Below are 12433 nucleotides of genomic sequence, written 5' to 3' on the forward strand. Positions count from 1 at the left end.
TTAATTAAAAATATTTTAAAATCAGTTTCCGCAGTTATTTACTAGGGAGAGAGAGAGAAAAAACAAAAGAAACAAAAAACCGTGAAATTTACATTAGCCTTAGTTTTATGTGTATTCCGCTAATCCTGGAACGAAACATGAAATATTTTTCTAAAAATATATGTTTGTTCCACCGACTACTACTGATTGCTGTTAGATATAAACAAATCCAAGAGGATAGAGAGGGAGGGGGAGAGAGGGAGGGAGATAGAGGAGTTAGATGGGGAAGAGAGATAGAGGGGGAGATAGATGGGGGGAGGGAAGAGAAAAAAAAGAAAAAGTATTTTGGCCATCAGATTTTCTGTTTGGCTTTTTTTCTAAGTACGGCCCTTTTCTGTACGCACGCACAAGGCAGAGATAGATTGATAGAGAGAGAGATAGAGAGAGAGAGAGAAAGAGAGAGAGAAAGAGAGAGAGAGAAACGCGGTCTTCGTTAATCTAAAATATTTTAAAATCTGTTTACACAGTTACTTACTAAATGTTTATATTTGAAAGTCAACAACTTCGATATAGTCAATTTTCCTTTAATTTTCAATTTGGCCTTTTGTTAGCCTTTTTTACTTCAAAAATGTGCCTGCGCTTTTAAATTTGGCCTTCTTTGCTTTTTTTTCTGAAAAATTTGTCTACAAATAATTATTATCGTCTGCCAACCCAGGCAGAGAGAGAAAAAAAAAGAACGCTCAAGGGAGAGAGAGAGGAAAAAAAGAAAATTCATTTATTATTGACAGATTAAACACAGACCGTTTGGCCCATCTAGAGCAATGTATGAGAGAAGAACACAGCAAAGAGAAGCAGCAAGAGAGAGACAGAGAATCAGACGACAGCGTTTGCGAGAAGAGGAAAGACAATCAATCCGTGATCGAAACAGACAAAAAATGCAACAGCAAAGGCGTAATATGAGCCAGGATGAGCGAGAATTACATCTTGACCATTTGAGAAATAGAGATCACGTAAGGAGAAATAATATGAATATGGAAGAAAGACAGCAATTTCTAGAAAACATGAGAAACAGGGACCATGTAAGAAGAAATAATATGAATATGGAAGAAAGACAGCAATTTCTAGAAAACATGAGAAACAGGGACCATATAAGAAGAAATAATATGAATATGGAAGAAAGACAGCAATTTCTAGAAAACATGAGAAACAGGGACCATGTAAGAAGAAATAATATGAATATGGAAGAAAGACAGCAATTTCTAGAAAACATGAGAAACAGGGACCATATAAGAAGAAATAATATGAATATGGAAGAAAGACAGCAATTTCTAGAAAACATGAGAAACAGGGACCTTGTAAGAAGAAATAATATGAATATGGAAGAAAGACAGCAATTTCTAGAAAACATGAGAAACAGGGACTTGTAAGAAGAAATAATATAAATATGGAAGAAAGACAGCAATTTCTACAAAACATGAGAAACAGGGACCATGTAAGAAGAAATAATATGAATCAACAAGAGCGCCAAAATCATCTTGAAAATGAGCGAAATAGAGTTCAACGTCATAGAAATGCCCACAATATGGAACGCCAAATATATTACATTGGGGCCATGGATGTCCGATGTCAATTTTGCAGAGCCTTAAGATTCCAAAGAGACCAACTAAATTGCTGTCATAACGGAAAAGTAATGCTACCCCCCCTTACAAGATTATCCCGAAAATTTAAGATTATTATTTGATGCCAACAATGCCGAGGGTGAAAATTTCAGGCAGAATATAAGAAACTATAATTCTGCATTTGCTTTTGCATCTTTTGGTGCCAATATTAGACCCCCTTCAGGACGTGGACCCTATTGTTTCCGATTACAAGGTCAAACTTACCACTACGCAAGCAACCTCCATGCAAATGACCCTGAAGAGAGAAGATATGGCCAGCTGTACATCATAGAAACCAATAAAGCCATACACAATAGAGTAAATGCTCCAGAAAATGCTAACTGTTTAGTGTCTGTTTTTCAAAAGATAAATGGAGCACTGATTAATAATCCTTATGCAGCAGCATACCATAATATGAGGGATATTGAACAACAAGAACAAGAGAGAGCTGCAATTGAGAACGTGTCATCAAGACAACCATGCACTTCATCCCTGGCCCTGACAGAAGGACATACAACAACCCATCAGGCAATGAGATTGCAGCCATATTCGTTGGTGATGATGGTGCACCTCCAGTACATCGTGATATCATTGTTTATCCCATAGGTCGACAGAGGGAGAGGATTGCTTACATTTCTTGCCATCTTGATCCCATGGTTTATCCTGTTCTCTTTCCGAATGGAGAATCGGGATTGCATATACAAATGGCTCATGTGGCACAACGCCAAACTCGTGTTCGCACCAAAGTCATCATGCAAGAGTTTTACTCATACCGGCTAGCAATCAGAGATGGCTTTAGTGCTTTGCATCGAGCTGGAAAATTATTGCAACAATATATTGTTGACGCTTATGTGAAGGTGGAGGGATGCCGTCTGAACTTCATTCAAAATAACCAAGCACAATTAAGAGTGGCACTTTATTCGGGTCTCATGAATCACCTAGGAACACAGAATGAGCATGAAGAGGCAGGTGTTCCAGTCATTTTGCCCTCTACATTCACAGGAAGTCCGAGAAACATGCAACAAGCATATCAAGATGTCATGGCGATCGTCTGCAAATTTGGAAAACCAGATATTTTCTTGACATGCACATGTAACCCAAAGTGTCGAGAAATCACAGAAAACCTTGGCTCGCATGAAACAACACAAAACAGGCCAGATTTAGTTGCACGAGTTTATAACATGCACTTAAAGGAACTTATGATTGATATCAAGGATAGACATATATTTGGTGTTCCAGTTTCTCATATCTATGTCATTGAATTTCAAAAGCGCGGTCTACCACATTGCCACCTTTTGTTAATGCTGCGAGAAGAAGACAAACTGAGGACAAGAGAACAAATTGATGAGATGGTTTGTGCTGAAATACCTTCATTAGACTACTAAGAGTTGAGAGAATGCGTGAGAACATTGATGATCCATGGTCCATGTGGGATATCAAATCCTAATTCTTTGTGCATGGTTGATGGAACATGTGAGAAAAAATTTCCAAAAGATTTCCTTGAAGAAACGAATACAAATGTATCCGGATATCCAGTGTACAGACGGAGAAACAATGGAGAAAAGGTACAAGTTGGCACTCATGAGGTTGACAACAGATTCGTTGTCCCATACAATAAGTATCTACTGGAAAAATACCGTGCCCATATTAATGTTGAAGTGTGTTCCTGGGTGAAAAGCGTAAAATATTTATTCAAGTCCTCGAAATGAAGAAAAATTTTATTTGAGGATGTTGCTCCTTCATGTCCCCAGAGCGACTTCATTCAGCAATTTGAAGACAATCGATGGTCAAGAAATGGCCACCTTCAAAGACGCATGCATCAGACTGCGCCTGGTTGAGAATGACAATGCATTGCAGGAAGCTTTGACAGAATCAGCAGCTCATCAGATGCCACGACAACTATTATCCATGTTTTCCATGATGTGCATCTTCAACCAGCCCGTGAATGCTCTGCATTTATGGAATGAGAATAAGCATTTTATGATCGAAGATCTGCTGCTTAGATATGATATCATAACTGCTGAAAATGTTGCTCTCCACTTTCTGAATACCTTATTCATGAAAAATGGCATGAATTGCAACATGTTTGGTCTGCCTGAACCAGTTGGAGATCATCCTGGACATGAAGGAGATGTTAGAAACTCTAACATAGATGTGATTTCTCTTAATATTGAACAGAGGCAGATATTCAATGCTGTGGTTGCAAGTGCCTTCTCTGTTGAGCAAGGTGAGCAAACAGAAAATAGATTGTTTTATGTGGATGCACCCGGTGGTTCAGGAAAAACCTATCTTTTCAACAAGTTATATGAATACCTTAACGCTAACAACATTAAGACAAACACTTCTACTTGGACTGGTATTGCTGCAACACTGCTGAAATGCGGCAGAACTTTGCACAGTATATCCAAGCTTCCGGTTCCCCTAAGCGAAACAAGCGTCTGCCATGTGCCACCGAACTCTGAGCAAGGACACTTTCTGATGCAAGTTAAAGTCTTCATTATTGATGAAGCTTCTATGATCCCATGCTATGTGCTGAAAGCCATTGATAAATGCTTGAAAGATATAATGAACACCCACACTGCATTTGGTGGTAAAGTAATCTTACTTGGAGGCGATTTCAGACAAGTACTTCCGGTTGTCTCGAGAGCTCCTCCTGCTGCTGTGCTAGATGTGTGCCTCAAACGCTCATACTTATGGCACAGCTTTCATCACATGAGCCTCACACAGAACATGAGAGCAAATTCCGATGAAAAGGAGTTTTCAAGATGGCTTCTGATGTTGGGCAATGGATCACTCCAGAGTTCTTTTGATGAAGTGGCTCCAGATGTTATTGACATTCCTGAAATGTGCACATGTAATGGCTCTTTGATATCGGAGGTGTTTGACAACTGTACGGCTGAAGAGATGAAAGTAAGAGTAATCCTATCTCCAAAGAATTCTGAATGCTTAGCGGCCAATGAGGAAATTTTGAGAATGTTGCCAACAGAAAATAAAACGTACCTCAGCACTGATTCTGTAAGTTGCGATAATGACGAGGAAGCACAAAATTATCCAATGGAATTCATTAATTCTCTCACTCCATCTGGCATGCCTCCTCATAGGTTGAATTTGAAAATTGGAGCAATAATTATGCTACTGAGAAACCTCTCCATAACTCAGGGACTGTGGAACGGCACTCGACTAGAGGTCATTCAGCTTCACGAGCACAGCATCAAGGCATCAATAATCAGCGGTTCACACGCTCATAAGAGAGTACTTATCCCAAGGATAAAACTGAAACCTAGCGATGCCAATATTCCTTTTGTTCTTCATCGCACTCAGTTCCCAGTTCGCCTCTCATACTCAATGACAATAAATAAAGCTCAAGGTCAGACTTTTGATAGAGTTGGCATATATTTACCAAAGCCATGCTTTACTCATGGCCAGCTTTATGCAGCGTTCTCAAGAGCAAGAGCAATGAAGACTGTGAGAGTTAAAGTCCAACATCTTAATGATTCCACGCATGGCCACAGAAGAGGAATCACATTTACACGAAATATCGTATACACAGAAGTCATCTAAAATTGTCCATGTGTTTGGGTTCCCTGAGGCAATCTGAATAGTGGACGTATATGGGAGAAAAAACAGATGTAATGACAGTTTATAATTTTTAAACGTTGACATTTGAAATGTGTTTTAAGTAATCAAGCATATGCATCTAAACATCAAGAACATATTCTGGGATAGTTTTGGTTAGGTTCAACGTTAGGTTCAAATATTTTTGAACAAAATGCACAGGTTTAACCCATTACTGTGCCAAATTAACAATAACATGTTTTAAACACTCTAAGTCTCCATTATATAATAAGTATATGATAAATAAGCTAAAAATTAAATAACACTTTTGAAAATATTTTTAAATAAACATATTTATAAAGCATAATTGAGGATGTATTTATTGAGAATATTTGGAGCACTAATATCGTGATTTTGGTATATACATATTTACATACATTTTACCTACCGTACTCTTCATTTACTATTTAAAAAAAAATAGTACACAGGGTGAATTCGTCGGCCAGGGCAGTAAAGAGTTAATGTAAATGTTTCAAGGTGCGGATATGTGATGGGATAATGTGTATGTGAAAAAAATAAGAAAAGAAAACGTGAAATTTTCACGGGTCCAGCTAATAATAATGATGATGATGATGATGATGATGATGATGATGATGATAATGATGATTATCATTATCATTATCATTATTATTATAATTTTTTTTTAAGACTGAACATTTCATTATAATTTGGATTAGTCAAACTACTGTTAACACCCAAGATGAGAACTGTAGTCAGAATAATCGCAGATTTACCGTGTAGTTGCACAAATAGCCCCGAACCATATAATCACTAAAAGGGACTCTTAAAGGTCAACACCGGTATCGAGCAGAAGTTTGTTTACATGTTTCACAAAGTTTAAATGGCTAAAATATAATCACGTAATTATTGAAAATGTGATCATGTGATTAAAATTTAATTTTTTTTAACCACGGTGTTTAACAAATTTTAAAAAAATCATGAAAGATGAAGTTTTAAAATGATTAAACGTGTTTTATTTTATAATTTAAAATGAAAAACATTGAACAATAAAAATAACATTTTCAGTACTTATGTATTGTTGGTACTGTGCTGAAATGATAATGTTATTTCATTGAAAGCCATTCTTAACATGGGGAGGGTGTTTTGTAACTATTCTGTGCTTCCACCATACAATTAAAAAAGAAAAAAAGATATCGTTAAACTTTAATTTAACCTGAAAAACTATTTTAAAATAACGCGGTACCAAAAATGCACAAGCAACAAATTTTGGTTTAATTTTACAATAGATATTTTTCTCGGATGCATATGACGGCAAATGGTACCGCGCTATTTTTATATAGTTTTTATTTTTTCAGTTTAAATTCAAGTTTCACGATTTTTTTATTATAAAAAGTTGTAATGTGGAAGCATAAATTAGTTACAAAACACCCTCACCTCCGTATATTAAGAATGGTTTTCAAAATAATAACTATTATTTCAGCTCGGCACCAAAAATACATAAGTACCTAATATTTTATTTTTATTGCTCAATGTTTTTTTCATTTTAAATTATAAAATAAAATGTGTACTCGTACAGTTTATTAAAGACATTAAAAATGAAAATATCGAGAAAATAAAAAAGGTTATATTGTACGTATCTATTATGGAATGAAGTTCTCTGGAAAAACTTTCACTTAATTTGGTCAAGTAGTTTTTTTTTAAAGCAAAAAAACAAACAATTTGTTATGAGAATCAAAAGGTAGCCGTGTTTCGATTTTTAAGATTCGAAGGGAGGTATCGGCACTTTAAACTGAGTTATCTCCCCGTGACGTATTCTAACAATCCAAACACGGCCATCTTCAGCGCGCTGTCATATTAACATGTTTCCCCGCTGTAAAAAAAAAATAATAATAAGTAACTTCTCTGAATTTTTTTTTCAGAGAACTTCAGTCCAAAACGGATACGTACAATATAACCTTTTTTCGAGATTTTCATTTTTTAATGTGTTGATTAAACTGTACAAGTACCAATAAAAGATATTTAATCATTTTTATAATTGTGGTAACGAAAAATACCTGTGCACATCATTCAACTTTGTTTGGATGACCAATTTTCGAGGTGATGGGTGGGATTCAATCAATAGACACACTAATTCTGCGGTAGTTTTCCAGAGCTTTTCATTCATCAATCAATATCAAAAGAAGACACCATCAGTTGTTGAAGGCGACAGCTCGGCGGATTTCTTACGCTTACGAGATTGATATGTTCAGAACAAACGTTGGTAATGTATACACGCAGATTAGATTATATCAGAACGTTGCAATTGAAGTGGATGATAAACTGGTCGAGAGAATTGACCTTTTTGTGGCGTGTATAGAGACGGGCTATTGGGAAAACAGAAATAAGGACGTCCTTACACACGTCTGTGAAAGCCGAGGACATACAGACAGGAGGTAGCTGGGAATTAAAGTAGTTTTCTGCTCAGAAGGAGAAACAGGGTGGAATTTCTGATTTTGATTATATTATCGGGGTGAGCGCGGACGCAGACCCCACACTTAGAAATAACGCGTCCGAGTCGTCCACATTTGAGACGATCGCAAAGGTTAACCCAACCGCAGTGCAATGGAAGGGCCTCACTTTGAAGGACCGACCTAAATGATCATCATTGACCTCTACGCCAGGTAAGTTTATTTAGTGCTTGGTCCCGGGCCTGGCATTATCTACTGTCAGACCCTTATTTGGGGTTCAAGACACTTAGGCATGAAGCCAGTAGGGGGAGGTGGGGGTCGAGGGCCAATCTACACTACTTAGCCAGGTCTTTTAAAGACTTTATTAAGTTTCCCTACACTAAGACACTATCACCATAATACCTCATTCTTACAATGGGATTTATCTACTTAAAATCTCCCCAGCGTATGTGTCGGTTTTATGTAGAAACTGAAAAAATGAATATTTACATGTTTTTAACACAACAAAAATTATATATACAAAAAAGATTTTGTTTTTATTATTAATTTCAAATTTAAATGAGGGATGAGATGATGTGGAGGGGGGCAAGCTAAGATACACCCAAAAAAGAAAGAAAAAGAAAACAACAAAACAAAATGCCTATGGGGCGGGTTAATAAGGGATCCTTCCAACCTACTTCTAAATATGTTCCACATAATTCTCACCAATATTAGTATATCACAACATTTTATTCACCAATAACAAAATTCATAACAAAAATATTACTATCATGTAAACTTACAAACACTTTCACAAGATACCTTAATTCTTAAAGAAACTTATATTTTACTGTAATATTCAATGTCAACGTCGTTTACATGTTAACAGCATGAATTCACAATCTTTTCAATGAGAACCAATCCAAACGAAATTTTTTACACTAAAAAAATCTAATCTATAAATTTTAATATAATCTTAACATTAAAATAAGTTTATTTAATTTTGTTTTTGTAATCCAATAAAATAGGATAATAATAGTATGATTTAAAAAATATCTTTAAAATATTTTATTCAATGTGATATTTAGATTTTTGTTAAAAAATATGATTAGTTTTGTAAAACTTGTGTGATTTCTAAGAAAATAATAATTTAATTCGAAGTTGATCGAATTAAGTTTGTTTTAAAACATCTGATCACGAAAACTATTTTTATGCATTTCTTTGTTTTAAGATAAAAAAAAACAAAAAAAAAACTATTATATCGTTGGAGAATTCCGTTTTAATTTCTATGTTTCATCCAATATGTAATATTTTAAAATATGCATTTCAGATTTTAGAGTGGGGATCACTTTCCTATATAATTTAATGTAAAATTAGCACTCATTTTATGACCAGTTAGCAGTCGATGATAATTGTAATCGTTCGCAGTTTCAAATTTTCCTTGAAGAGAAGTAGACGGATTTTACTTTTTAATAGACATTTCAAAATGAGAGGCGTGAATTATTCGACCCCCTATCTTTCTAAGCTTATAACTCCTCGAAAAATGTAATTCAAGCCCTAATTTTTTTTTCAATTAAAGGAGCAAGGACCAAGGTTTCATTAAAAAGAAAAAGACAAAAAAGAAACAATGTGTTCTTATAAAATAAGGTTTTAAACTTCGGACTTTACAGGTAAATTTCTAAAAAAGCGATTTTTTTGTTTTAAATTTGAATATATTATTTATTGACCTTTTCTCTTCAATTTGTGATATATAAAACTCCACGACATAAATTAATTATTTACTTTTTAAGAGAAAGTTGAAAATGGGTGACACTTGGGGGGGGGGCGTGAATTAAAAAAAAAACGTTTGTCTAAAATATTATATTCAGTTCATTGGAAAGAACATAAAATTTCACATTGACCCTGAAAATATCGTAAAAATAGAATCAATAGAAACATTTTGATAGATTTTTAAAATTTAAAAATTGAAAAATATTGAGTTTAAAAATTGAAAAATATTGAGTTCGGAAAATTCATTACTGTTTTTTTTTTTATATTTTTATTACGTTTAAAACAACTGTAATAGTTTATTTTGGAAGTATAATCCATAAAGAAAATAAATAACCCACTTTTAACAGAGAAATTACGAGATTTTTATATTGTATTCGCAGTTTCGTGTTAGGGGTGTCAAAAATTCCTACAAAAATTCTGATACTGCTAGTACTGCGTTATTTTTATATAGTTTTTGTTTTTTTTTCAGTTTAAATTCAAGTTTCACAATTTTTTTAAAAAGTTGTAGTGTGGAAGCATAAATTAGTTACAAAACACCCTCACCTCCTCATATTAAGAATGGTTTTCAAAATAATAACGTTATTATTTCAGCTCAGCACCAAAAATACATAAGTACACAAAATTTCATTTTTATTGCTCAATGTCTTTTCATTTTAAATTATAAAATAAAATGGGAACTTGTACATTTTAATAAAGACATTAAAAATGAAAATAGCGAGAAAAAAAGAAGGTTATAGTGTACGTATCCATTATGGAATGAAGTTCTCTGGAAAAACTTTCACTTAATTTGGTCAAGTAGTTTTTTTAAGCAAAAAAACCCAACAATTTGTTATGATACAATACCAATTTTTAAGAAGAAAAGCTATTATTTAAGATGTGAAGGATGTATCGGCACTTTAGACTGAGTTATCTCCCCGTGGCGTGTTCTAAAAGTCCAAACACGGCCATCTTCAGCGCGCTGTCATATTAACATGTTTTTCCGCTGTAAAAAAAAAAAAACTTCTCCAAATTTTTTTTTTCAGAGAACTGTTACATAAGGGAGGGAGAAGAAGAGGATTGGACTTGGACACTTTACTTAAGACACTTTACTTTACTGGTACCCTGGTGATGACGTGTCCATTTTACTAATGAAGAGAAGAAGTTTACGACGATGAGAGAGAGAGATATTACAAGTGTTAAGAGACGAGAGAACGGGACCCAAGATCCCTTAAACCGTTTGTCTAGTGGTTAGGACGTTTGTTGTATATTTATGTGTTTGAATTAAAGAAGTTCATACCTGGTCCCGCTGCTCTGGGAGAGTCTTCATCTGGGTGGAGCTCTCTTGCTGTTTTCGCCGGAATACACAAGATGAAGACAGATGTTGGGTTTTCAACCTTTTATTCTCCCAGGCATGATCTGCAGATGCTGCCATCGATGGTCTCCACTGTGGGTACTTACCACGCCCCACGTCTGGGGCGCGCATCTCCCCCCTTACTTAGGAGAGAACCATTTTAGACTTCTGCTCGGCTCGCCTTTTTCTGAGAGACTCAACGTTTCACCAACCTTGCCACGTAGCATCACATGACATCCGGTTAGATGAAACGTCACTTCCTGCAACGTGGATTAACTACAAAAATATCTCTCTGACCTCCTCCCACCCTCTCCATCTCTCTCTCGATCTACTATCTAATAGAGACACAGAGAGAGAGAAGATAGAGAGAGTATGAAAGAGCCAGAGAGAGAGAGAGAGAGAGAGAGAGAGAGAGAGAGAGGAGAGATGCTCTTTAACAGAACTTCAGTCCATAACGGATACGTACAATATAACCTTTTTACGATATTTTCATTTTTTTAATGTGTGGATTAAACTGTACAAGTACCAATAAAAGATATTTAATCATTTTCATAATTTTGGTAACGAAAAATACCTGTGCACATCATTCAACTTTGTTTGGATGCCCAATTTTCGAGGTGATGGGTGGGGTTCAATCAATAGACACACTAATTCTGCGGTAGTTTTCCAGAGCTTTTCATTCATCAATCAATATCGAAAGAAGACACCATCAGTTGTTGAAGGCGACAGCTCGGCGGATTTCTTACGCTTACGAAATTGATATGTTCACAGCAAACGTTGGTAATGTATACATGCAGATTAGATTATATCAGAACGTTGCAATTGAAGTGGATGATAAACTGGTCGAGAGAATTGACCTTTTTGTGGCGTGTATAGAAACGGGCGATTGAGAAAACAGAAACAAGGACGTCCTTACACACGTCTGAGAAAGCCGAGGACATACAGACAGGAATTAAAGTAGTTTTCTGCTTCGAATGAGACGTAGGGTAGAATTTCTGATTTTGATTATATTATCGGGGTGAGCGCGTACGCAGACCCCACACTTAGAAATGGCACGTTCAAGTCGTCCACATTTGAGACGATCGCAAAGGTCAACCCAACCGCAATGGATGGGCCTCACTCTGGGGGAACGACCTTTATGATCACCGTTACCCTTACGTAAGGTAAGGGTATTTATTTTCTCCCTCACCGTGCAAATTAGGCACAAGGCCGATTTTTAATGTGAGGAGTGAAGGGGAAATGGGGACCAACTCCCCGGGGAGTAGGGGAGCTGGATAGTGACAATTGGTATGAAGGGTTGCCCGTCTTGCTGTATTTTGCTTGACACTTGTTGCCCAGGCCCCAAAGAGCCCGGGCCTGACTTACGTCAGGTGAGTATGAAATTTTAAGGCCGTACCCATCCACTAGTGTTTTTAATAAAGAAATTCATAACAAAAAAATTTACTATCATTTAAACTTACAAACATTTTCACAAAATACCTTAATTCTTAAATATACTTATATTTTACCGTAATATTCAATGTCAAGGTCGTTAACATGTTAATAACATAAATTCATAATCTTTTCAATGAGAACCAATCCAAACGAATAAAAACTTGTAGAATTCAAACCAAATCACAAAACCAAAAACAACCACATTTTTATTGAATCAAATCAAACAGTTTTGTCTTTGTTTAATTATATCGAAGTAGGTT

At 35.5% G+C, this 12433-nt stretch overlaps 2 protein-coding genes and 2 non-coding genes across 4 annotated transcripts; 2 read left to right on the forward strand and 2 right to left on the reverse strand.

The window, feature by feature from the left end:
• The first annotated feature begins 2116 nt into the window (after positions 1 to 2116).
• LOC145270344 (uncharacterized) lies at positions 2117 to 3022 on the forward strand. The gene has a single exon (XM_080125993.1). It carries the CDS (start codon positions 2117 to 2119, stop codon positions 3020 to 3022), a length of 906 nt encoding a protein of 301 aa, XP_079982119.1.
• Positions 3023 to 3719: 697 nt separating this feature from the next.
• On the forward strand, positions 3720 to 5198 carry LOC145270345 (ATP-dependent DNA helicase PIF1-like). The gene has a single exon (XM_080125994.1). The coding sequence runs from the start codon at positions 3720 to 3722 to the stop codon at positions 5196 to 5198; it is 1479 nt and encodes a 492-aa protein (XP_079982120.1).
• A 2519-nt stretch (positions 5199 to 7717) lies between these two features.
• On the reverse strand, positions 7718 to 7881 carry LOC145271598 (U1 spliceosomal RNA). Its single transcript, XR_013866006.1, has one exon. It is a non-coding gene; the product is annotated as a U1 spliceosomal RNA (small nuclear RNA).
• A 3871-nt stretch (positions 7882 to 11752) lies between these two features.
• Positions 11753 to 11910, reverse strand: LOC145271664 (U1 spliceosomal RNA). The gene has a single exon (XR_013866065.1). It is a non-coding gene; the product is annotated as a U1 spliceosomal RNA (small nuclear RNA).
• Between the last annotated feature and the right edge of the window lie 523 nt (positions 11911 to 12433).

Source organism: Euprymna scolopes, chromosome 46, assembly GCF_053919585.1.
Source record: "Euprymna scolopes isolate OS-2025 chromosome 46, ASM5391958v1, whole genome shotgun sequence".
In the NCBI taxonomy this organism is placed as follows: domain Eukaryota; kingdom Metazoa; phylum Mollusca; class Cephalopoda; order Sepiida; family Sepiolidae; genus Euprymna; species Euprymna scolopes.